This window comes from Pocillopora verrucosa, chromosome 2 (genome assembly GCF_036669915.1).
Source record: "Pocillopora verrucosa isolate sample1 chromosome 2, ASM3666991v2, whole genome shotgun sequence".
In the NCBI taxonomy this organism is placed as follows: Eukaryota; Metazoa; Cnidaria; class Anthozoa; order Scleractinia; family Pocilloporidae; genus Pocillopora; species Pocillopora verrucosa.
The window spans coordinates 7,681,527-7,708,677 of NC_089313.1; the positions used below are offsets into that span (position 1 = coordinate 7,681,527).

General features: G+C 37.8%; 1 protein-coding gene and 1 pseudogene across 3 annotated transcripts; one reads left to right on the forward strand and one right to left on the reverse strand.

Moving 5' to 3' along the window:
* Positions 1-27,151, forward strand: part of LOC136279210 (2-(3-amino-3-carboxypropyl)histidine synthase subunit 1-like) — a 490,303-nt pseudogene that overhangs the window by 344,427 nt on the left and 118,725 nt on the right.
* LOC131794004 (kinase suppressor of Ras 1) lies at positions 895-25,630 on the reverse strand. Of its 3 annotated transcripts, none has more exons than XM_059111500.2 (20): positions 24,937-25,630; positions 21,086-21,271; positions 20,078-20,221; positions 17,787-17,931; positions 16,472-16,777; positions 14,929-15,096; positions 14,204-14,273; positions 13,290-13,376; positions 13,023-13,117; positions 11,964-12,281; positions 11,326-11,356; positions 11,114-11,204; positions 10,319-10,414; positions 8,782-8,814; positions 7,997-8,094; positions 6,242-6,415; positions 5,768-5,864; positions 4,914-5,185; positions 4,202-4,331; positions 895-3,574 (listed from the first exon to the last, which is right to left on the reverse strand). In XM_059111500.2, exons 1-20 carry the CDS (start codon positions 25,084-25,086, stop codon positions 3,410-3,412), a joined length of 2,856 nt encoding a protein of 951 aa, XP_058967483.1. In that variant the 5' UTR covers positions 25,087-25,630; the 3' UTR covers positions 895-3,409. The 3 variants fall into 3 exon arrangements, with proteins under 3 accessions (XP_058967483.1, XP_066018769.1, XP_058967485.1); XM_066162672.1 differs by lacking the exon at positions 24,937-25,630 and adding an exon at positions 21,598-21,668; XM_059111502.2 differs by lacking the exon at positions 8,782-8,814 and having other exon boundaries at positions 24,937-25,629.

The window sequence follows — 27,151 nt, forward strand, 5'->3', positions numbered from 1 at the left end:
CTCACAAGAAGAACGTGACCAAACTCAACCTTTAAGATAAGACCACCAAGAAGAGGGTCCCAATGGGGTTAACCGTTAGCCGTAAAACGGCCAAAATATTTAGCCGTTAGACGTAAAAATTGACAAATTTTAACCGTTAGTCGTGAAAAAAGTTAACCGTAAAAAATATCTCTGGCGGAAACAATGGAAAGGTGTTAACCGTTAGCCGGAAATTAGCCAAAATTTTAACCGATAGCCGTAAAAGCCATCACCCCATTGAGACCCTCCAAGAAGGAGTAAGAAGTAATCAACCTGCCCTTTTTATAATTTGCATTAAATGGCTTAAAATAATATAATATTTCCATTCCTTTTCCGGCACCAATACAAGGAAACCCTTACGATATTGTAGATTAACTATAATTGTAATTTTATCATGTAACAATTGGTTATATTGACAAAGATCCTGAACACTTCATAAGGATCGAATGTTGGGCTTGTTGGCCGAAAATTAACCTAATAAACAGAAACCGTTTTGTGCCAGGAATCAGAAAAGATATAGTACAAGAAAACTCCTTTTTTACATATGATGAAATTTACAGGGAACTCACAAGGCAACGAACTTTGAGTAAAAAACTGAAGAGATCCGAGATGAACACATTCATTGAGACCGATGAAAGACTGCATGCTGCCAAGGACAACTGAACGTATTGCGTACAAGAGACCTAAATAACCTGTAGACTCTCTTCGGCCGTTTCCTCGGATTCGTCCTTCGATCTTACCGAGAAGGAAATTTGGTTGGGGGAGGGGGGGATAAACGGAAAATGGAGCGTAAGCTCATTTCCAGAACGAAGGTTCGTGATCGGGCCCACAGAAATTTTAGCTCGAGAAAATCAATGAAATTTTTCACACAAAGAATGCAATACGGAGAATTTATTTTAAACTCAGAGATGTGAGTAGAAGATCTTCCAACTGACTGAATACAGCAATTCATAATTTACGAGACTTCAAACAGTCTCTAAAAAATTGAAAATATTACAATTATAACAATCATGAAATACTTCCCTGAAAACTGTACAAGTTACCCTCAGCTGGAGTAAATGGACTCAAAGAAACGTATTTACATCCCTGGATTTAGGGGCCTTTGTAAGTAAAAAACAACTCGAAATAATTATTTACAATTCATATGAACTGAAATCGTACCTAAAAATTCATGTTCGCTCACTACTTATGTTCACTTACAGTCCGTAAGTTCACCAACAGCACTTTTTATTTGGCCACCTAAACTCTTTCACTCTCAACGATTACCAAGAAGTAATTTATCAATAAAATATTAATACACCATCAAGAAGACTAGTGGTAAAATGAACAAAAAGATCCACGAGGGGAATTACTAACCATTTAATTCTTAGAAAAACAATGAGTAGCAAAAGCCTCAGTACGCTCGACTACTATTTAGCTTTTTTTTACGAGAATTCTCATTTGTCTCTCCCTCTTCCAATTTCAAAGTTCCTTTATGCTAGTGTTGGTGTTAAATAATGGTCACCACCAGGCAACATTATTTGAGGGGGGGGGGGACTTTCAATAAGCTTTTTAGACATAAATTAAGAGGTTTCTGTTTATCATGTTGAGTGGAGAAGGAGAGCCGACTACCTACTAAACGGAGACGTGTCTTCTTCTTTTGCCACTCACTGGACATTACAGGAAAGACAAGGAGAATTACTCTGGAGACCTCGAGGGTGAAAGAGTCCAAACAGAGTGTCAGTTGCCTCTGTTATGTGCCCAGAGGCGTGGACAATACACTTACAATTTATTTTGTTTCCTTCATCTTAAAATTTTGAGGCAATTGAAAACTCTTTTCGCTTGAATGCCTTGCAAATTGCTGTTACTACCTGTTGCTGGGTAAGAAATCGCAGCACAACATGTCTTTGTCTCATCTGCCGTAATATTTAGACAAAGGAGAAGCATAAGACATAACTTAAACCGAAGGCCTGATAAGGCCGTAAGACTTGTTTACTCTAAAACTATATAAATGTTTATTACCAAATTTGTTGCGCCCAACTCATACCAAAGTAAAACTTAGTAAAAAAAACTCTGTGAACATACAAGGAAGGAGGCTGGAAAGATTTCTTTCAGATATACTGACTGTCAAGTTACTGAAGTGTTTCTCTTATCATAACTTGGGGAAGAGAGATGGTTGAAGCACAACTAGTATACCAGAATGGGCTTTTTTAAGGAGCCTAAACAATAATTTGTGAGTAATTTTGTCAATCTTTTCCATCCTACACCAACCCTTCCCTATTTAACACCTTTTTGATGTCAAACTAAAAATTTGAAGCCCTCCTAATATTGAATCTATTCATCGTGTACAACAATCTAAAATGACGCGACATTGTTTTTCATAAACAGAAGGCTTCTGGAGGTTTCTGGGCCCCTCTGATGCCACATTTAGCGCATAATAACAAGAAGAAAAATCGGGTTAAAAAAAATCTGAAAAACCTTCCAGGACAATTGCAGTACCGCGCCATACCTAGGTAAAAGTAAAACGTTTTCCAGAGCAATAACAAAATGATTAAAAAATAAAAAAGATAAAAAAAAAACCAGTAAAAAAAAGGACGAATACTTCTAAAATGCAGGGGAGAATGCTCTTTGAAAATAAAATTTTAAAAAAAAATCTAGTCTTGGTTAAAAAAAAACCTCAGTAGTCTTGGTAACTTGGTAGCGAAAGTCCTCCGATCTAGAAATTTGTAACAACCTTATTTATCTGCCGGTCATCAATTATCATTCATAGATATTGACAGTGGATTATTTAAAAGGAAAAAGTTCATACAAAAGAAATTTCCCAGAGAACCATAAGGAAGAATGTGCATAGACAAGAGGGAAAAAAACAGACCCACTGCTGCACTAGTGAAATGGCAAACATCCCAAATGACAACTACACCTCTATTCAGTAGGTAATAGGGACCTTAAGCAAACCACGACGGCGACTGCAACGTGGACGTGGAAAAACAAAAGATCTAATTGGCAGAACAATAGCTCAGCACGTGCGTTTTAAAACTTTGTAAATTTCTTAGCCGTCCTATGCAAAGCAACAACGTGAAATCACCACAATTTGCGTCGTCTACGAACCGAGACCGCGACGACAAATTATTTTAATTTCCATTTGGAACTCAACGCCTCTTTTATACGGTATGCTGAAGTTGAGGTGTGGCGCTGTTTGAGACGGTAAACAAATGCAGCCATTTTTGAAATTCTAATTTAAGGCAGAAATTCATTTTTTAATCGAAGTTTTCCTTGGCGTTGCCGTCCTGACTGCTTAAGGTCCCTGATTGCTTACACTGGGAGAAACACGCTCATACTAGTAGCGTCGAAGACAGCGAAGATTATTGCCTTTTTTACCACAGCCTTGATTCGCTCAATTGACATGATAGCTTCATATCAGATTCTCAGCCCCTCTCCCCACAGTGCACGGCTGAGATGGACTTCTGTGTAGCCGTTGCGTATGTCTTATTTTTGGAAGTCTTTCTAAAGTTCTCAGTAAATTTCCGAAAGTTGGTCGTCTATCTGGCTCGAATGCCCAACAAACTGTTAAAGTATCCTAAAAAAAGAAGAAAATGGTCTCAACGTGAGGTAGCGAAGTCGAACAGTGAGTGCGTCGAAATAAACCCACGTCCGACTTTGCTCACCAAAAGGATTTGTTTCTATGGTAGCCCCTCATCTAAACTTTCCCAAACTCTTGTATGCTTCTTGACAACTAGGGTTTTTAAATCATCTTCCGTTTGATCTGTCTAATTTGTTTGCAGGGGTACTGGAGAGAAGTGACATCAAGCTAGTTAGAGTACTCACTGCACTTCCACTATACTATGGCATTTACGACGAACAGAGAGCATGAAGTGAAGACGAGAGAGGAGCAATCTTGGAGACTGAATACCCCAAAAAGGCTCTAGTCTTAAGGCAATCCCTCTCACGTTAGTTTTTTTAGGCTCAAAGTATCTTGGCTCAAGGGATTTATGTATTATGTACATCGCGTGTTGCTTCGACGCTTTCGCGTAGATCGATCAGTTACAGTATTGTTTCTCAACAAATCGGACTCTCCTTTCACGGTCGTGCGAGTTTGTTAATCAATCATAAGATTACACGGAGAGGAGACCAAATGAGATTCCATTCAGTCCTATTTTCATTATGAATTAGCCATTCACCACGCAAATGTGGTAATTTTACATACCTTAACTTCTCTCGGAATATCTATATTTGCTAACGACTGTTTTACTCCTTTTCCCACTTGCCAGATTATGGATTCAGGTATATTTTTCTCAAATGGCCAGGAGCGAGAACACATCTCATACCACACAGTCCTACCAACAAAAACCAAACATCAGTTCCGTTTAACAGTTTCGAAACCGAATAGAAATATTTCCTGACCCAGATGCTAGAACAGCATCAAGTTTCTTGCCTTGCATTTCTGTAATGGTGAGAACATATACCTGGCGATCACATTTGAAAAATAAAACAGCAGCTTGGCGAACTCTGAGCGCCTTACACTTTCTCCTTGTCATTATTTCCTGCCTAGTGGAGGGTGGGGTAGGAGTTTAGAGGGATCACATAGTTTTCGGGGGAATAGAGGGCGTTTTAGTCGCCAACATAGTACCAGGGAGGGACTGTAGAAAAGTGATTGCCTAAGTACGAATATTACAGAGCCTCATGAGGGGGGAAAGGCAGACAAAACCCTCCTACTGGCAAAAAAATAATGACCGGACCGGACCCTTTGCAGGTATTATGCATACATTTCCCGTTTCCAGCTTGGCTTTTGCACATATACTGGTCGGAAAGTCAACAAACTACATTAACGGCAGAAGAGGAAAAAAGGTAAGAAAGAAATAAGAGGAACACACCAGCGAAGTGTGCTTGTGAAGCACTGTTAACAGTTAATAACTTACCCGAAGGCGTACATGTCTGTTGCCATGGTGAACTGTGATGAGTCTGGCGCATCTTGTTGAGTGGTAAGCGAACGAAGGATTTCGGGAGCCAAATATGGAAGCCATCCTTGTGGAATCATCAAAAAACCTGGCCTGACAGATTTGGTTGTCAACCCAGCCACGCTAAACAACCCGAAATCTGTGATCACCACGCGATTGTATGACTCCAGAAATACATTCTTGGAACGAAGGTCAGTGTGAACAATACCTCGTGCGTGAAGATAACCCATACCCTGTTGGTAAATAATTAGTAGTGTTATTACACATTCAACTCACTATCTCTTTTCTGATTGGCCGAAAATGTACGATGAATTTTCGAAATCAGCGCCTAGGACGTCATCTCGCTGCAGATTATACAATAATCATGTCAAGGACACTCAAGGTCACGGACAATCATGTCATGTATGACCGCGATGCATGATTTCTGAGGATAATCATTTCAAGTTCGTGCGCTTTGTGTTGCTTGCTGATTTGTAAATTTTTTTTACACGTTTACAGTCGACGTACAATATACAATAGCGTGTGAAGTTGACGCGTTAAAAGTTATATCTGCAATGAATATTGCATTTATCATGTCAAATTCAAAGTATGCCTAGTTTCCAAGCCCCTTGTCCATGTACGAGTTATCATACTTTTGCAAACTCAGACATGTCTTCTTTCGCAGATTGTTTAAAAGATGTCTAATAAAACAATTATTGAATTCAGTTTTCCCATGATATTATTATCAACCTCATGCAATCATAACTTAAGATTAACAGACAGCACGTCACACAAGGATTCAGTGTCTTATTCAATCTTTCTGCGTATTTCCTTACCTGAGAAATCTGAGTACAAATCTGTAAAATTTTATCCAGAGGAAAGCTGTCCTTTCGAACGTGTATATGTGTGTATAGGGAAAACCCACGACACATGCTGCAATCAGAAAACGAGACGCAACGTTTAATAACAGAATGAAAAACAAAACAAAACAAAAAAGCCAACTAAAAAAATAAAAATAATCGAGAGGAACAATCGCTGTAATACACAGCCTCTAGCTCCGCTGTAACTCGGCGGTTGTGTAGTCTAATTCATTCTTACGCAGTCAAAACAGTTTAAATCCATCAAAAGAAACAGAAGAACTGTGTCAAAGAGATCAAGTCACGATAAAAGCTTCCTCTTTCCGCCTCTCTGTCTACTGGTGAACAATGTGTCGGTAGAGTACTGCAGATAGCACTGAGTAACCTTCCGTAGCAAACTTTTACAAGGGAAATTATAGCTAGTTGCAATTGAAAATGTCACTCTCTGCCTACCTGGTTATGATAGCAAGTTTCGGAGGATCCATGCATGCGCCCATGAACAACACCACATTCTCATGACGAGTCTTTCTAAAAGTTCCAACTTGAAACTTAAAGGCATTGAGCTGCTCCTCTGTGGGATTCTCAATCTCGATCATCTTCACAGCCACTTCACCGTGCCAGTGACCCCTGAAGTAAAACAAAGGTAGTGAAAATCACACTACTGTTGTGGGATTTTGGAAAATATTGATCATACGGTCTAACCGTTCGAGTAAGAGAAGTCTTGAAAAGAACTGTAATCGATGACTGTGAACAACTTTTTCAGGCCTTATTTTCACCACTACTCAACTAGTATTCATAACTACGAGGATCGCTTTCATTCGTTTCTTCAACCGCAGTTCCCATATATATGATTTTCATATATTCACAGTCGTTTATTCACCACTTGGAGGGTTTATTTAGTACCAACATAATGACCACCTCCCAGTTGGCTTGTTAGCTCAGTTGGTAGAGCGCTCCACCGGTATCGCAGAGGTCATAGGTTCAAATCCCGTACGAGTCTGAATTTTTTCAGGCCTTATTTTCACTACTAGTTAAGCAGTATTCATAACTGCGAGGATCGCTTTCATTCGTGTGAAAACCTTTTCGACAACCTGCGCGGTTGTCATCATCAGATTCAAGTGAGGAGTTGTACGTTAGTCTTGTTATTTAAGTCAGGTTTGTGAAAATTGATCTTATTGACTGTAAGACTGTGAAAATGTCCGGCAATAGCGTGGGACTACCGACAGGGATTATTCTCAATATTTGACCGAAACTACGAACTACTTTCCACAACTGACGTTCGCTAAAAGGCCGCTTCTCTAACTTTGAGCAGTCTACTCTTAACAAAAGTCAACAAACTACTGGCGTCGTACAAACGACATTAACACAACCAACAAATCGAAGAAAACAACCTAACATAACTGAGGGATCTAAACTAACTCACACTTTTTGAGTCTTACAGCGAGTAATTTCAAGGCCAAATTAACTAATCCTTTTCCACGATGGTGACTACCACTCAAGTTGTCGACGTGTTTGTTAATTCAACTGACAGAGTCCTTTCCATGATTTCTATTAACCGGACGACCAAAGACAAGTTTATTTAAGTAATAGACCGCACCTTCTAACGGTTTACCGGCGTCATAACCCACGTGAGATGTTTGACTTTTCGAGTCTTCTCCAAATTGAGATCTCAAGTAGTTTATTAGAAATAACCAATAGAAAGCGCGGTCTATTTCTTTGATAACATAAAGTTCAATTTTATTTGGGTTTACAGGTGCAATAAACGATAGATTTTTGACCAACTAAGGCTCTTGTAGGGTCTCAGTTTTTAGGGAGTTTAAGAAACGACGACTGCGACGCGGTGGACAACGTCAGTTACGAAATGAACTTATATTTAACTTACGAATCTCGCGATACTCTAAAGTAATTTAGTTTGTTACTTACTGTCAAAACTATTTCGAAACCGAGTATGGAACACAGCGTTAAATTAGAAAATAGAAATTTACAAAATTAGTCGTCGCCGTTCACGTTCTCCAGACTACGCAAAGTTTGGTCATTTCACGTTGTTTTGCAGGGAATGCAAAGAAATGTACAAAGATTTATAATTCACGTGCGGAGCCATTGTTCTCCTCATTAAACCTTTTGTTTAGTGACGTTCCCGTTGCCGTCGCCGTCGTTGTTTTTTTCAACTACCTATTTTATAATCTTAGCCAAGGATCTCCGACTAACCTGTAAACTTTACCAAATCTACCACTGCCCAGTGGACTCCCGGTGATATTCAATTCTTCAAACGGTATCACCCACTCTGACATTAGGCTACCTCGTTGCTGCAATGAAAACAATCCAAGTTGAATGCTTTTATCATTCATTGAGTCATCTCAGACCTTGTGGATAGGCCAGTTCGCACAATAAATTCCTCGTGATCTCTCGGAAACTACTCGGAACCGATTCGAAACCAACATAACACTCCGTTTTCAAAGTCGGAAACGATACTAGGGGCCCATATCTGTTGGAAATATAGTATAGAAACAATTCCAGCTTAATTTTAACTGCAGCAAAGTTTGGATCTCAGGGCCCAGTTGTTCGAAGGTTAATTAGTGCAAACCCAAAGTTAAATTTTAATCTGAGTTCCTTTATTCCTTTATTCAAATGCATATTCTAGACAAAAAAATTCGACTGAATTTTCTTTTAAAGCTTTCACATCTGAAATCAGATTTCACACTAAACTTGGATTATCTTAACCTAGCTTTGAACAACCTGTACCTACAGATGTTTAATTCAACCACTCTCTTTCCACAACATCAGAGTGGATTTTAAGTCAATCTGTTTCTAATCTTACCCTCTAGAAATAATTTAAACTTAAAATAATAATGATAATAAAAATAACAATAATAATATTAATATTAAAAATAATTAAAAGTACTTTTTGTTTGATTTATTTACTTTCTAAGTTTGAAAAAAAGGGAGAAGTCAGATTTTTATGAATTTCAATTACTCAAGAATCATTTACTCACATGTAAGTCCAGGAGCATGTCCTTTTTATTAACCTTTCGTTAAAAACGCATATAAATTATCAGTCAGTGAAACGTGCAAGATCTTACATTTAGCTTCATTCTTTTAAAAGCTTCAGTGATGCACGTACATGCAAAGATTAACTCATGTCAGCTGATGTTGAATGTCAGTATCGCTAGAGTTATTCAATCAGAAGAGGGTGACATGTAATTAATGGCTCATTATGGAGACGAATGTTATCTTTTCATGTGTATATACTATACAGTGTAATTATGGTTATATGAATTTCACACGCCAAAAGGTCTAGATAACAGCAAAGATGTCTCGAATTTAAGAAAATATACGACATTTTTTTAAAAACGTGATCGCTTGGTCAGTGATAGGACCTCTCACATTTTCAGACATTTACAAAATTCTCCCCAATGTCGCACTCTATGTTTTGATGAGTGTTTCAGCATCTTAGATCTCCCTTCCATAACTCTCCAACCAAAAGTCAAAAAAGCTATTCACTTTCAATGGGAGCAACCTACACTTAATCATCAACTTCATCGTGTTAATTTAAAACTTTCCTTGTAATTGCAAACATTGTTTTGTTTCTATTGTTTGTTTTGTCAGATGAGCATTTTGTTATACACTTGAGATTCAACTTTGTACTTTGTATAAACCAGAAACATTTTTTTTTTTTGAAAAATGTCGTATATTTTTCTAAATTGTACACGTAGTTTGATTGGTTCTTACTAATGATGTATAGGAGGAAAAACGCATAGTTGACGTCACCATTAAGCAAATTTTTACTTTTAAACATATAAAAGCAATATTTTCCATATTGCTATGAGTCTGTAGAGTTTGTCATTTAAGACGTCTAGATGTGGTAAGAACACCAGTGACACACTCAGCCGTGCCTTGTGTACCACTGGTTTGTTCTTACCACATTTTGACGTCATCTGAGATCTATTACTGAACAAACGCTCGGCAACATGGGATATATTTGTTAATTTGAAGCCAGGAGGAACTGTTGATCGTGCAGTCTTATGATCTATTTTGACCCTGATGACGATCGTAACACTTGCACTTGTAATGATTCTTTCAAGCTGTTGAAATATCGTTCCCTGTCACCAACAACGGCATTTTTTGAAAACACTCTCGCAACAACACAATCGCAAATTTTAAACCTAATCAGCGCAAGAAAGATGACTGACAATTAATTTATGTTTAGACTGATCGATTGAGATGTGCATTTAGATTGTTACATGAAAACGATTAAAAATGAGAAACAAATGCAATTTAGGTACATGCATTTATGTCAATTAATGTTGTTAACAATGTTGCACAGGCTGTACTTTTGAGAAGGAATGGCTAAGCACTTCCAAACAATCCTTCACAACACTTATGACGGCTTACAAATGCATTATAGTGAACGTTTTATTGATAATTCAGGTATAAGATTATTTCATTGTATCAGATATACCAGTTTTCGAGAGTCACAGAATAATTTTCACACATGTCGAAACTTTTATGAGAAATTCAAATTAACATTACCACTCGGCTACGGTTCCAAGTCTTGCTCTCAGGGTCCACATCAGAGATCTGACTGTCCAACGAGTCAATGCCCGGGACATCCTCTCCAGACAAAGTCTGTAAAATAGTAACACACAGCATCGTTTTGGTTTGTTTGTGACAAAAAAAAACAATATGTTGCACAATCTTTCTTTGTTCGACAACCGAGCTCAAAATTTACCGTCTTCCTTCTTCTATGAAGCATTGCCTTTATTAAGCAGCTCGAAATATACAATATACGTCGTAAAATGCATATGTTAACGTGCATTTAAAAAAAAAGAGGACATTCATTCAGGGGACAAAAAATTTTCCTACGTGAAGACCTCTGTCAGAGAATAAGAAAAGAAACCTTTCAGCATGTGACCACAAAATAGCCGCCTAAATTCTACTGCAACCACGGCGTTTGAATCTCTGACACAAGTTTTGAGGCGCTTTCGTCGGGAAATTCTCTTTGCCAAAAAAAACAAAACCAAAACAAAAAGCGAAAACCTCATTTGCAAACACTTTCATTGCATATCGACAAAGTTGATGAAAGTGAAGTCTCTCCTAGTTAATTCAGTGATCAGATGACGACCACCAAGTTCAAGAACTGTTCATCCGAAGAACTACTGAAGCGGTACCGTACACTCTGGATATCATAATTAGGTTGAATATACAGTGTAGAAGTGTACATGTAAACGTAAAACTGCATATAAACTGTCATACGGCCCCATCACAAGTAACTCAAGACAGGCTTCTAAATACCTTCTTGTTAGAGTATTGTGATAAATAACTTACCGAGTCATTACTAGTTGTGGTGTTGTTGCTCTGCCGTGACTTAACACTTTCAGTCCTTACCAAGGTGCTCGTTGACTCAATCATCTCGTTACTGAAATAGTGCAAATCAATTTTTTCATACTTGGAAAATTCAATTATTGAGGGAATTAAAAAAAAAAACAATGAATCAAACAAACGAACCCCACAACAATGTAACACTAAATGCGCAGTACCTGTGCAAGGAAGCTGTCATTCTTGAAACATCTAAAAATTAAGAAAAAAATCAATGTTACCACTACGTTGTAGCAAAAGTTTACCATAATCTGACTAAACGAAGGGCCAATAAGGTGTTGCACACTATCACATGAGTAAGTTGTTAAGAGAAAACTCAAACTAAAGACAATTTTATGGATTTCAAAACGAAAAAGTTTTTAGGTCTCGGACAATGCAGCTGCAATATACACCATACAGTGTCATTAACCATTACACAGCAAACAATTTCAGACTAGTCTTGATAGCAACCCAATGCTTGAGAAAAAGCTTTGTTCATTCTCTACATTAAGGCACTTCTCTGGGGTAAGGGAACACAAATTCACAAGAATTATATAAATTTAGAAACAATTTCAACCAAGTATCCTGTTTACAAAAAGACTTTTCCTCAGTCTTCAGTTTAATACACGTGCAATCTCGAACACCCTGGCTAGGAAATTGCACTGCTTTCTTTAAGCTTACAGTGCCTCTCTCCACTCAAGAGTTTAGACAATAAAGTACTGAGTGGGCAGCAACCTGCAGTGGGTTGTCATCGCATCAAAGCAGAGCTGCAATATTCCTGGATGCTTGTGATACCTGTGAGTATAATTGTTTTATTTACCAGTGAAAGAGAAGTGCGACTCTGGAAACTGGTCAAGTTCTTCTTGTGCAGACAGACTAACATTAGCTGATGCCGCCGGAAGAGGCGAAGAAGGTGGTGATGAGGTTGATGATGACGTGGAACAGGAGTCAACTCCTTTTGGTGTTTCGTTTGGAACAGGTGTCCAAGATTTCGGGTCTACTGTATGCAGATCACCATGGCTACGATTCTGGTTGAATCTCTGCTCGGGTAGATCTACTTGAAGGGCGATGCTCGATGGTTCAGAGTTTGTTCTCTTCACATGAGACCGCGTCATGGGTAAAGAACGGTAATTTAAAGCTGTTTGCACCAAAAAAATAATATCAATTTTGTTAGATTTCTATTTGACCAATACCATTCTAAATTAGGAAAGGGCTAAGAACAGACCAAGAAATGTGTTTTGTTTTTGGTGAAAAACTTCACCGTCTAAATACATGAACAGTCCCGATCCTCTGCAATGAAACAAACTGTATATTCTGGTCTCATAATTTACTTAAGGTGGTTTCTCAGTATTGCACTGCGCATCCTGTACTGCACATAAAAATCACGTAATCTGGGGAATGAGCGCGCGCGCATCCCGAGAACACGGTATTGTGTTTCAATAAATGGACCAAGCAAAGAGGTTGCTGCCTATCAAGTTTTTTGTAATTGTTACCCTAAATACGAGCTTCCAGCTACCGCAAAATGTACCAGGAACCCATTAAATGACGCGCTGATTAACGCCAGTAAAGGCATAACGGGGTAAGTTTGTCCTGTCATATATCTTAAACTAGCACGGAGACTATCTTTTCTTATTGTATTTTTCGAAACAGTCAGTGGTAGGAAACATGTAAGAAAAGTTTTACAAAATTGTTCGACAACTTCTTTTTTTGAGGAATCACCTTAACCGCGCTACGAAATGTTACATTCCATATTCAACAATTTACCAAGCGGCTTCGACATTCAGCACCCAACTTACTTACAGCACATCTTATTTTTTTAATATTTCTTGCCATGAATAGAAAACAACATATAGGTCGTGGCCTGAGAAGGAGAACTCACCTCGTCGCACTTGAGCAGTGAAAAAGTCACTACACCCTTTAGGGAGCCCACAGGAAGCAGTGGCCTTTTTTGCACATTTCTTGTGAAATTTGAGCCTTCAAAGTGAGAAAGAAGCAACAGCTTAACAAAGTGAACTATTTCACATTTTACTTTTGACTGGCATAATAATTATACACACAATTACTTGAATGGAAAATGATAAATAAACAAAATAAAATAAATTACCTGAAAAAGAAAACAAAAAGAAAAAACATTTTTCATACTCACTTGCAGTATTTGCATTTTACACCAACCAAAAGAAGTTTATGGCAGTGATCACAAGCCAGACTAACCATAAATGCCTTTTGTGAAAACCTGATCAGAAAGGAAGAAAATATGCTATAATCTGTCACACTGAGAACATTGGTGAAAATACAAGTATCAGTTGTATCACACCCTGATATCAGTATGCATATTCTCCCTATTGCTCTATCTACATTTACAAAGGTGCTGACAAGGAGAATTTGTTTAACAATCCAGAGCTTCCTTACTTGGCAATCATTAATTTTATTCTTTTAACCTTAATGCGTGATTCAGGGCTGATATTGTAGGGAGAAAATAGATGCTAGTCACTCTTTTACGAGTCAAAAGGTTAATTGAAGGACTCATACCTTAGGCACTCAGTAGGAGACATGACTTTAAGCTGTTGAGTATTGTTGGTTTACAGCTCTCAGTGCTTGCTTAAAATGTACTCTTTGCATATTCTGCTTTTAAGGACTAATTGAAAAGCATGCAAAAACCTTGTAAAAGAGGCATAGCATTTTTCATTTCCTTGTCAAATGCTTTCCAGATGCCTTTCAACTGGGTACAAAATTTTGAAGTGAAATACTTCCTGCACCTTTCAGAATTGTATGAAGAATATGTCTGGATTTTACCATCATGGCTGCCTGAGTGCATACAAATATGTATCTGGTTAATCCTCAACATTCTAACATCAGTATGCATATTCTCCATACTATTTTCTATACATTTCCTAAGGTGCTGACAAGGAGAATTTGTTTAATAATCAAGAGCTGTTTTAGATGGTAATCATTTTCTTTTAATCTCTTGACCCAAATCTTTGATTCAGGGCTGATATTGTAAGGAAAAGTGAGATGCTAGTCTCTCTTTGGGTTCAAAAGGATAATAGATATTTTGTTTACCTGTGACTGATTGTATGTCCCATCCCATAGTGAGTAATCCTTGATGGAGAATTATTTATTGCATGGGAACCTGGTGGATGATGAATATCACAGATTAACTAACACTGTAGTGACAACATCAACATGAAGGCACCTTGTTAATGGCCATAGATTGGTTAACAGGTTACACAGTTACTGGTAGTACAAGACTGTATGTTTGGTGCATGAAGACTTTACACCCTAACATAAGAATGCATATTTTCCATACTATTCTTTATGCATTTCCTAAGACTCTTACAATTTGTTTTTCTATTAGGGGAGGGGAGGGTGGAAGGGTACATATCCTCAGAAAGTGAGAGAAAATGAAGTTACTAAGATGTACATTCATTTGTAGCACAAATTTTCACCGTTGGAAAGTTTTAAAAGCAACTACAAAGGAAACAAGGAGTAAAATATCTTAAGAAGAGTAACAGTAAGTTTAAAGGAACTTAACTAAAGCAGCAGTTTGCTATCTCAAAATCAACGGTTAAAATTAGGAACTTTCAATGTATATGCCTAAGAATTATAGTTTCAGTGTAAGAGCCCAAGATTGAATTTGTTTGCCCAAGTCTTATGCTCAATAAGACTTTGGCATAGTGTAGAGGCTTTGCTATTGATAATCAAACAAGCATTCAAACAAAACCTCTCCACTGGTGAGTACAATTACATTTAAATATCACGATAATAACCCATGCGGATGAACTTACTTAGATTATGATCCGACTCAGAATCAGACTGGGAATGTAGTGAGATGTCTCCACTTCTACTTTTAGGAATATTAATTGTGAGAGGAGTGACAGGTTCCAGCTTTCCTCCTCGTTTTTTACCACAATTCAAATATGGATTCTCATTATTGTTCACAAATATTCTGTTCCCTGTGAAATAAAATTAAATAAAATTACCATTAAGAGGGAAGTATTATTTCAGTCCTAAAAGTCTACCATGTATTAGAGACTAGAAGAAACAGTGGTGGGGATAACTTGTCTCTAACAAAGGGAAAGGCTATTATAAATTGATTGCCAATGAGGGAATCATAAGGAAACTACAGAGCCTTGTGGAGGGATCAAGTAAATTTTGTCCTCATACAACCAAAATCGTCTTGGACCCCCCCCCCCCACCCCTCACTCTGCCCCCTCACCCTTCTGACAACAAAAAATGACAAGCCCCTAAGTAAAATTATTCTAGACAGTGATACATGTGATTATGCATTGTGTACTCTCTCCACTTTTTTTTAAGGTCCTGACAAGCATTTTAAACAAATGGGAATCCCCCTAAACAGAAATAAAACCAGGGATTGCTTTTTTATGCTTGGTGGATTTCAGGTCAAGTTAGCTAAAGCTCTCTGAAGAACTGACAGTAACTAAGGTTATTTAAGGATATGAATAATAAGCCAGCTTAATATCACGGTAAAAGCCTAGTTCTTCCATAGTTTAACTTTCTCTGATTATTGTAACTAGCCATTCATCTTCAAAATTTGAAGATGGTTAACCCTTTACACCTTAACATCAGTATGCATATTCTCCATACTTTTCTCTGTACCTTTCCTAAGGTGCTGACAAGGAGAATTTGTTTAACAATCATGGGCTTATCTGGAAGGTGGTCATTTCCTTTATTCTTGCGACCTTAAGGGTGATGTTGTAAGAAGAACTTAGACATTGGTCACTCTGGGGGTCAAAAAGGGTTAATTATGAAAACCAGACTGCCAAGAAGTTTAGAACTAAATAATTAGTGACCAAGACGGAATTTCTTCTTACAATATCAATATAATATTGAGCAGGCAAGTGATGAGAATAAAGAAAAATATCAGTTAGAGGATTAATAGTTGATTCAATACCAAATTCTCAAAACTAATATCACAAGAACTGTATTGCAGACAGTAAGGAGAATTACTAATGAGATCTTGGGAGTTAAAGGGTTAAGGGATCGTATGACTCCAACTTGGATTCCCAACTCAGTCACTTTTGAAAACCAGCCATTAGGAGCCAAAATTTCATCACCATCACACACGCATGTACCATATTCACCCTTTCCCGACCATGATCTCATCAGCAATTCTCCTTACTGACTGCCATTTAATTCTTATGATGTAACATTTAAGAATTTGGTATTGGATCTACTTGCATTTCTCTAATTTATGTTTTTAGTTGTTCTCATCACTTGTCTGTTTTGATACTGTATTGATATTGTAAGGAGAAATTCTGTCTTGGTCACTCATGGGAGTTAAAAGGTGCTTCTTTTAATTATCCTTACCTAAATTTGCATCATCAGATACACTTCTCTTGATCATACTGAAATAAGCTGGTTGTGAATTACCGATGTGCTTAGGACTCAGAGTACTATCAGTATCACTTGCAGATAGTGTTGACAGTCGGGAACCTTCAGTGTCAGCATCTGAGCTTGGTGATGACAGGGGTACATCACTGTCCAAAGTGACAGAGGAACGTGACGAACGCTCAGAGGGGCTGATAGAGAGGCTCTTTTCCCTTGTCTTTCCTGTATCCCAGGAATCCCAATATATATCTGAAGTGCTGTCTTTGTGACCCTGTTTCTGTCGCTCTAAAGTGGGACAAAAACAAAATTTTACATGATTTTAGGTCCCTTATAGCACAGGACTGCTGCATGATATAATTATGTGCAAACAACCTCTGAGTTCAAATATAACAGGGTAATTTAACTGATGTTTTGAGCATTAGCCCTTTGTCAGAGTGATTGGAGGAATTGTGGGTTGTGTGTGGGTTTACATACAGAAAATGGTGCAACGCTATCAGTGGGAATATGGTGACGAGAAAACAAGAATAAATTAGTTGAGTGAAAAGTGCTTGTTTGACTCACAGAAGATTGTTTAAACCAGGTAATGAGGATACCCAGACTTACAGTACCACTCAGTCATGACTCAAAACCTAATCCTCAATCCTCAAAACTAGTGAGAAACTATTGAGAAAAATCAAGGATTGACATGTTCAAAGAACTTTTCGAGGATCTCCATTGCAGTTCTGAGGACATGATTCCATTCCTGCTTGCAAAACAACATCTTATGACAAAACACTTGACATGTGGCTTTGTAACACAGAAGCTACTTGCATGTATGCAACAAGACTCAAGCTCACAACAAGCCACTTTCTAGCTTTCCTGATATGAAAAACGGAATTTGATCAAACCTCACTCTTGATCCTCAAAGTTTTTGAGAATCAAAGATTAAGTTTCAAGAGACTTTCAACTTTCTTTTGAGCAGTACTGTATCAGGTTGCAGTTGTTACCTTGATCTTATGTCAAATTCTCAACTAATTTACATGGAAACGTGTTGCAGCTGGAAAGGAGAATCAACAATCAGATCTTGGGAATTAAGGGATAAGATAACCTACAGATAAGAAGATTTTTAGGAATCAAGACAATTCAGAAAATTGAGGAAAATGTTCAGAGCTTGTCTTTGAATCCAGAAATTTTGAAATTCCAGATATTTTGTTCCATTTACAATTGATTTTCTGGCAGTGCAAATTGGCTCAAATGGCAGTAAGTAATAAAGTGTTATTAACTACTTGGGTTGAAGTACATATATGACTGCTACCTGTATATGCCTGAAGATGTTTTAGAGCTGCAATTAACCTTCTACTTTCTTCTTGTCCTTCAGCATAATTCTCCAGCATTGCTTTTACTTTCTCATCAGACAAAGACAAAAGACCTTCCACTGTGCTGCACTTCTCCTCCAAATTCTGTCAATTTGAAAGAAAATACAACCTCTTATTCCCTGAGTTTGAGGTTCATGTCGTAAGTTATAGACCAAGCTTTATCCACTCGGATTTATAGCCCTGGCACAAAGCACATGGGCCATACGTCTACTACAGGCAGACCTCACTATGTGTTTGAGGTTAACAATTGTTGACATGATACAAAAAAAATCTAGGAGGGTTATGAGTAAAGCTCTGAAAATTGCATATTTAAATTAAACCTCTGTCTGAATATCTTAATAAAGTTAAATAAAGTGTTAATCAACTCATTTATGGTTTTTTGTCGCCTTTGTGGGCCGTTTGAAGCATCTTTCCATAAATTACTTTTGGCTGGAGGCAGTTAAGAAAGGAAAGGAGACAAGGCTAGCCACTTTTGGCTGCCAGCTGTGACCTCCTCCACTACAAATTGGAATTAATGCCAAACTACTGAAAATCTCTCCTAACTGGCTTGTTGATGGATGAGATGTTGCTCTATCTCTTTTCCAAATTTGAGCTTCATTGCTCCACATTTTCCAAGAAAATTGATGCTGAAATGAAGAATATAGCTTTCTAAATACAACTGATGCCAAACTCAGCCATCAAAGGAATTCCAAGTATGCAGACCGTTTCAAATTTACCAATCAGTGCTTGGTTTAGTTTTTGAACTGTGGTGGGTTGCTGTGGAAAGGTGCTGCATTGTATTGTTGAAACAGCCTGCATGACACAGACATAATTTAGATAAGCCATTTTCAGAGCTTTATTCACTACCCTCGTAGATTTTGTTCACCTCATGGCAACGACTATTAACCACAAACACATAGAGTAGTCTGCTAGTGCATCTACAAGGAAAAACCCTAATCCCACAACTTACAGTACAGACTGAGAAAATGAAACAAGTAAGATATTTGGTAACTTAGTGTTAACAACTGAGTTGAAAACATAAATTGGCCATCATAAAGAGCAAAAAACCTGACATTTCAAGTGTTAGCCCTTTGTCAGAGTGATAGATATTTATCATACAATATATCCCTGGTTTTAAACCGATGGAGAAGATTTCAGTTCATACAAATTTTTTAATTTAGCAAGCTATACAGAGTAATTTAGCCCACTAAATCAACTAATCATTACACACATACTACATGTAACAGAAACACTACAATAAAGGTAAAAATATTAATGCAATTTAAGTGTACTATAAGAACGTAAGGAAGAGGCCAACTCTTGACTGTTCTGGACGAGTTTAATGCATGGCGTTTCAGCCATTTGGCCTTTTTCAGTAATTAAAAACTAAAACACTATTTACAATGATTGCGACTTACATACAAAATAGAAATTTTAAGATTGAGGTTACATAATACAACAAAGGTCTAAATTGTAAACTGAGAAGGGTTAAAGGAGTTAAAGGCAAATAAAGAACTAAGGTAACATGTGAATACAAATAAGGTGAATATAAGTAAGTGACAAAAAATATATATATATATGTGTATATTTCTTTCAAATGATGTTTTCATGCTAAATTTGTAAATTTCCATTTTTATAAATTTCCATTTTCTTTCATTTTAGTTACTGTAAGAAATAAGTTAATACAAGGCAAAGGTTTTGAGAAATAGTTTGATAAAAAGAGGACTCTTTTCCCATTTTCACATTGCCTTATCTAAACACATCTTGAATTTTCCCATCTTTTATGTTAATATGAAGCTGCGTAAACATGGAAAAAGTCCTTAAAATCAGATTCTGTGATCAACACTCCCATATAATCATAGGGCAAAGAGGTACATCTTCTCAAGATGCTATTTTTTCCCAACACACCTACAAAATAGCACAGGACACTGGTGCTTACAAAATGTAAACACACAATCCAGCCAACATAGATAAATATTTAAAACTCTTGGCCTTGTTCTAAAATAAGATACCTTTCCTTTTGCAAATGTATGTTATGATAACACTAACTTCCATGTTACATTCTTAAAAATATTTTTGGCCACAACACAAAATTTAAAGCAATTCCTTACAATTTCAATATTATCTTTCACAGAATCAGATGGCAAAAAAAAGTTCAAGTAGGGGTGGGGTGATACAAACATTGTGCACACAATGACAGTGAGGCTTTTGATTTTACATGTGAGGGAATGACAAGACAAAACAAATATACCTTAATTGCTTCTTCGTTGATTCCAACCACCTGCAGCCATTGTTCTAGTTTAGGATAATAACGGAGTTTTTCACAGTCATTCCAATCTTCATTGCACTTCTGCTTTGCAACTAACTGCCTCGAAAACAGTTTAACAAGCTTTCCCTTAAAAAAAAATGAATAAAATTTAAAAATGTAACGGTGGTAACATATAGTGAAAATAGCATTAAAAAGCCTTTTATCGCTGATACAGGTGTTAAATTTAAATTCTTCGCTCATTCAATTGATTTCCACGGGAATTATTATAATATGTACAATCTAAGATTATGAATTTTCATGATCCAATTTAAAGCCAGTTCTCTACAGACATAGTTACGAAAAAAAATTTTTCCGGTGACAGAATAGTTGTTTTTACAGAAACGGTTGCCGCAAGAAAAACTTAATTTAATCTTGCAGCCAATATCTTCAAATCTTTAAAGTAGTTAATGGAACTTGTGTCTCCGAAGACATGATCGAGGCGCGAACGAGTATTTAATACTGATGCACGGATCACTTATAATCCAGCGCGACAAGAAAAGGGCCATTTCTGTGTTTAATATGCTGCGTAGGCGATTGTCAAACGTTTGCTCAGGCAACCGCGAATGAGTGCCCAAGATTTCGTGTCAAGATTCGCTATAACGTAAACATCAATAAAAACAGCTACTCTTAAAGTCACGTAGGAAACAGAATCAAACAGCAAACATGTCGAAGATCTGAACACCGGTACGTCGAGAACGATAAACACTTTTACAGTCTTACATAATAGCATACACTTGAAAGTTAAAGTATAAATTAATTCTTGAGAAACTAGTTTTTCGGTTTTACGTAGGCGGAATGTCTGGCATCAATATAATATAGATCTTGAGCTTAAAACGTTCGACGCACGCCAATTTTGTTATTCTCAATCTGGCGATCGACTGCCGTAAAATGAACCTCTTCCAAAAGATCTCCAAACACCCTGAACATAATCGTAAAAGTTAATAAGTTTACCTCTAACGTGCGAATTTCCTGCTGGATCAAGTCGCTGTTGGTGGAAAACTGTGTTCGAAGACTGTTTAAGCTGGAGGCGTTTATGTCAATCATACCCTGCACAAGTTGGATCTGCTCGAGTACCTTCGAGACCGTCAGTCCGTTGGTGGACATTTTGACTGTTTTCAGTCTTTTGATTGCCCGCAGCTTATGTTTGCAGATAGGAGAGAAATAGATCACAAAATTTTAGTGAGTAGTGCTGTCGTACAGCCTGATAGAGAATCATTTTCGTCCCGGGAATACTAGTTCCTTTCCTCCATGATTTCATCGATAAAACTTTTCGAATACGACCTAACGAGACACTGGGCTCAAGGCACGTGATGCAGGAAAAGCCAGGGGGAGGGGAGGGAGAGTGCATTTATGACAAGGTCAAGGCAAATTGAAAGGGTGACAGTATTTTCGTCTACGCGACGCTTAGTAAGTTCCTTTCTTGAATACTGAGAAAAAAGTTTCTCCATAGGAGCTCTCCCTACCTCCTTTTAAAATGATCCCCTCAGGTTAAGAAGAAAGCGCGTTATAATTCCTTAGTAGCGTCATAAATTTACTCGAAGTTAGGTTTGTGACCTTTTTCCTTCATCATCAAAATAACTTTGGCACGATCCGGAAACTTGAGCTCATTAAGCCTTGAAAAGTGGATGTCACGCGGTAAAAGCAGCTTTTTCATCCGTCATTTCTAAAAATATACCTAGGACAGGTTTCACTGCCACCGGTGAGAATAAATGTAGACATATATTTCAGTCGGGAAGCGGGGAGAGGGGGTAGCTTAACTCGTAGGTCACTCACTGATAAGTTCATACTGTCAGATTGTTTGAATACAGGATTTAACCTCGCACCCGTCTACAGCTTCCCCTGCCTGTCTGTGAAACTACTCGTTCTGTATGGGACTTCTGGCTTAATAAAACTCGTAGGCTGAGCCCCACAGGGCACTCTAGATCTTATTTCGACCCTCCCCCCCCCCCCCCTTCACCCTAATTTACTCTAGCGCTCTTCCTCAGGTCAAGTAAATCGAACCCAGGTAGAGCAGTCTTGATAAAGTGAAAAGAAGCCTAATCCCCCAATTTGTTGTATTCAAGGGTCAGGGGGAGGGAACCATCGTCGGGTCCCCCCCCCCCCCCCAATAGAATTATTGCAACGGATATCGGAAGTATATTTAGCCTTATAATCCTAAATTTAAATAGTTATATTTAGACTTTCAAACAATAAAATAACAATAGATGATGTCATTCACAGCAATTTCGAATTCCCGACCTAACCTGTCCAATGATAAGCAAATTCAATACGGTTCAAACCGTTTACGTAAGCTGATGCAATTTTTGAGCATATACTTCCGTTGTTTTCAGTCTGGGGTTCTTGATTCCGTTGTTATTAATAGAGGCTTCGATAAGCCTCAAACTCCAAATAAAATAATTTTCTAACCCCTGAAATTGCTGATTTACTGATTTGCAGATCTTTTCACAACTGTAGTTGATCGAGGAAATGGTTGCAGCGATTACGCTGCAACCGACTGGTATTTTCGAGCATAGCTTTTGTATCGATTCGATCGTGACACAGCTGCATATTCAACGTTTGGTCTCATAATGGCCAAATCAACTTTCACCTGAGCTTTTCAACTCGCTCAGAGCAGTGTTAAACAAAATAAAGGTGCTCTTGCACATCTTAAACGCAGCTAAGGAAGTTGAAAAGTGTCTCCTACTTTTTCAGCGCCTTCTGTTAGAGTTTTTCCTTTCCTATGCTCTCATCTATAATCACAACTAAAAAGTATATGAATCGTTCAAATATCATTTCCGACGCAGTGAGTTACCATAGTGACACTTCAGCCGCTTAAAACACCTTTAATTGTAGCATAATGTGCGTTTAACGTCTGAACGGATTCAGAGTCGCTCGCTGATTTTCATGTATTTATTTATTTAATTTTACTTCAAACCAACGGGGATGTGTAGATCAATATGGCATCTTAACCTCAAGAAGTTCTACAGAATTTTTTAATGACCACAAGCGCGTTGACTATGGGAGAAAACTGATCACAATATTAGTTAGTCAATTAAAAAATACATTTTAACAAAAGAAGATCGCAGTGGTATTAAAAAACAATGTTAATGAAATAATGAAAACGCTTGTGATCGTCTGAAGACTCTTTGCCGCGCAATCATGATCGGTCCGTCTGAGCCTCGGCGCTAATATCAGCTTCTAATTTGAAACGGCTCCAATATATACCGAAAATCTCTACGCAGGTGCTACCACAAACACAATACGTAACATGATGAATAGAAAGTATTCGCTTGTTTGGGCATGTTAAACAACGGAAATATTGTGGATTTTCCAAAAAAAGGCTGGCTAGAGGCCAGCTTTATTTAGTTTCGATCGTCGAAGTAAATTGTCCGAAATGCCCTATATTTTTTTTTCTCCAACGATTGAAGTAAAGTTTGTTTTACTGTGGGTGAATCGTGACCATTGAGAATTCAACTGACTTACTATGCTAGCGACCAAAGAACCTAAATTTATAGGAAACCTAACATCGCCCTGAGGTAATAGATTAAAAAGACGCGAACGAAATGATCGATGGGTTTTGGGAAGTTTGAAAACCACAACTTCATTGTCAGGACCGCATAAGTAAGCAGAGGGCACATCATTAGAATATCAACAAAGAATATCAATAAATTACAAGGCAGAACCGAGCAGTTTTATTATCAAAAATTTCAGAGCTGATTCCTTTGTCGATTGATCTCAGTGTTTGAACACGAAGTTTCAAATTGTGCACTAGCATCGATTCAACGACTTGAAAAATATTTTTAGCACTGAATCCAATTTTTTGGCAATAGAATCGTTTGGATGTAAATGCGCACGCCATGTTCAAAGACGAGTTCACGGCCACCTGTTCTATTCAAAGACTTCCGTCTGAGTTCAGTTTGATGCGTTCAAACCGCTGGAGATATACATCATCATAAAGTGAAATGCATAATTGTTTAAAGTTTTCTCTGTGTGTGGTCATTTACCGAGTTCATATTACTCAATTTTCATCGAAAAATTTCAAACATCAGACTCACTGGTAGTGCACTTTCCTGCTTATCATAAATTGCAACAAAAAATAGTTTTCTTCCAAGGAAAAGACTCACGGCAATGAATAATTTCATCTATCTGGTTATAAATTTGGCCCCGAAGTTAATGTTTTTCCATTTTGGTGGTGATCAATATGGAACAATTTTGTAATATCTACAATATGATGACGTTCTAATTTTTTTTTCGCATTCAGTTTGTGGTTTTTATTTCTGAGTATGACATAGGTAAATTCAACGCCCACTTCATCAGGCTTGTTCTTTTCCTGATGTTGTATATTACAGCGCATAGATACGCACAAGAAAATTCAATAAACGATTCATCACCAGCGTGCGAATATCTGCTTGCACTCCACTATAAAGATGATAAAAATCTTGACTTTTCACAGGGAAGCGAGTTTTCTTAATCGCGTTTGATAAGACCAACCATAATCCGTTCAAATTAACCAGCCGACAGACGCAAAACCAATTCAGAGCAATAGATATCATGCTTAAAAAATGCATATCATATTTTAAGATTTTGGAAACTGAAATTATAACAGAATGGCAACAAGACAAATAACTTACAAGATTAAAAGCCCCTCGTCTGAAATCCGATTTTCATAACTTTTCGTGCGGTTTAGTTTTTACCAAGCAAACCATCGTAAAAGCCATAGCGTTTAAATTCGACTTTCAGCGGAGTATTCTACATATGACAATCATATACTTGAACTGCAATATCAGTGACTCTTTAGCAGAAAAAGAAAATAACATATTTACCTCAGAGTTTGCCGGATATGATGCTCGTCGTTTCGAACCATCAAGGCCATCCAGGATGCTGTCTACACTTCGATTTAACCCATGTGAACTGAGACGATACCTCCTTTGGCGACCAGGGACAAGTTTATGGATCAGATGTAACGCCTCCATGACAAATAAAGGCGCTATTGGAAGTCTAAATTCCCCGTATTTTTTCTTGAAATCCCTGGTTCACTTTGACTAATGTGCAGTCCACGAGCCGGTTTGCTTGCATGATTGCTGCGAAACTTTGTCGAAGATGATATGTAATCGGCCACCACTAATTAGCGAGTCTATTTAAAACCACCGTAATCAATGAGAAAACTTCTGCCAATAACCGACTTTCCGCGCTACGAATTGTCTTAGCTTGTGCAGTCGCTTTTATCACCTCGGATTTACCTCCGAAACGACCTGAAGAATTAACAGATAAAATAACCTAGCGAAAATCGTCGAAAATCTGAATTGGTTGCTGTAGCTCGTAGCAACCATCGAACTGAAAATGGCGTTTATCAGCCCATCAAAGATCGTCTTGTAAGCTTCAAAACTTCAATAATATCAACGTAATTTGCAAATCACACCGGTGCTGCCGGAAGATATTTCGATGACAACGGAACGAAACTCGCAGGTGCCCGGGAGTATATTGAATGACACTGCGATGGTTGTGCCACAGCCCGCTCTCAATGGATCACTGCAGTGACTTTGAAGGATAATCGGCTGTTGCGTTATTTCAAGCCTCGAGGAAATATCCGTGCGCTTTTTTTTTTTTTTTTGTTTTCGTTTAGCAGACTGATAATATACATATAAGGGCCTTCCGAGAGATGTCTCTAATAATGGTTTAATTTATGCAAATATTAATGACCCTATCCCGGAGAACCAATTAATCATTAGATTATTTTCACACCAGTTACTAATTAGGTAAATTTCACTGCCGAACTGCTATTGGTCGTGTTAGGATTTCATATATTTCTTTTTCACAGATGTTTCTCTCGTGACGTCTTTTGAGAGATGTTGCGTGCATAGGTGACGTCATAGACCACATGAAAAGGGGTCGCTTAAAATTCTAGGCGAACTTTTGCGTTATCCAAAGGAAAGGAAACTAAGATAATATTTTTATTGTAAGTCCTGAACACTTAATTCGATGGAGCAGATTTTTACGAACATTGTAGCAGAGATTTCGAGAACGAAACGACAATGTAGAGTTGACAAAGAGGAGGATTGAAAATACATTTGGAGGAAGATTAACTACAGAATTTCCTGATCCATATAATGCTCTTGACTGGACTGCACGTGTTGGGGAAGCCTGGGAAATAGTATTTTATCCTAAGGTGCAAAGTACACACAAGAAGCTAAAAAAAACCAAATTAGACTCTGGAAAATGACATTTTAATTCCCCTCTGATATTAAATCAGCCGATTTTTAAGATTGATTTCCAATTTTTCAGGATTTATCCCATGGACGGAGGTAAATATGTCTATAGATAACCCTACAAATCACTAACCCTCAGAATACCCGACAGAAAGAGCGCATGTGTATGTGTGTTTCTTTCTGCGAACGAACTAAATTTAGGTATTGATTCGTATTTCATGTTACGAGTCTTCATTTATCAGGCAATAAAAATAGAATGCTACTGCTGAAACCGGCGGATAGCCACGTCGTGATCGATGATTGGGGTAGGGCGAGTTGGGATGGGGGGAAGTAAGATGGAGAAATGCAGACAGAGAGATGGGTACTGTGGGTGAGGTATGGTTGGATTAGGTGGGTTAAAATGGGGTTTTGTGTGCTAAGACTGTTAGGGTGGGTAGTATCAGTTAAGTTTAGTTTAGAGCTGAGTAAGATATGATGAGATGCTGATCGAGAAAGAATGTGTGTGATAAAATGAGGTAAGGAAAGATCAAATGAACTGAGATGGGTGGAAGAGAATTGTAGAAAACTGACCAGATGTCTTGTGACCTTTTGTTTTGCTTTGATCAATCAACATTTACTTAACAACGTTCACACACGCACACCCAATCGCTTGCCGCACTCATATTATGAAATCGCGTCAATGGCGTTTCAAGCCTTTCGATTACCAGCCCCTGTTCATGAAATAAACCAGCATTTTCCCCCATACGGAATAGACCGAGACGATGGTAAATTTTATAGCGGTTTGGAGGGCGTTTTACCTTTTTATGAGTGCTAAGTGTTGAGTAGAGAGGTG

Bases quoted from the DNA above. Each gene is read 5' to 3' on its own strand.
- LOC131794004 (XM_059111500.2), bottom strand. From the start codon at position 25,086: ATGGAGGCGTTACATCTGATCCATAAACTTGTCCCTGGTCGCCAAAGG. The intron at 13,377-14,203 runs GTAAACAAAATA...CTTTCTGATCAG, and splicing joins GGACATACAATCAGTCACAG to GTTTTCACAAAAGGCATTTA. The intron at 5,865-6,241 runs GTAGGCAGAGAG...TTCTGATTGCAG, and splicing joins AAACTTGCTATCATAACCAG to CATGTGTCGTGGGTTTTCCC.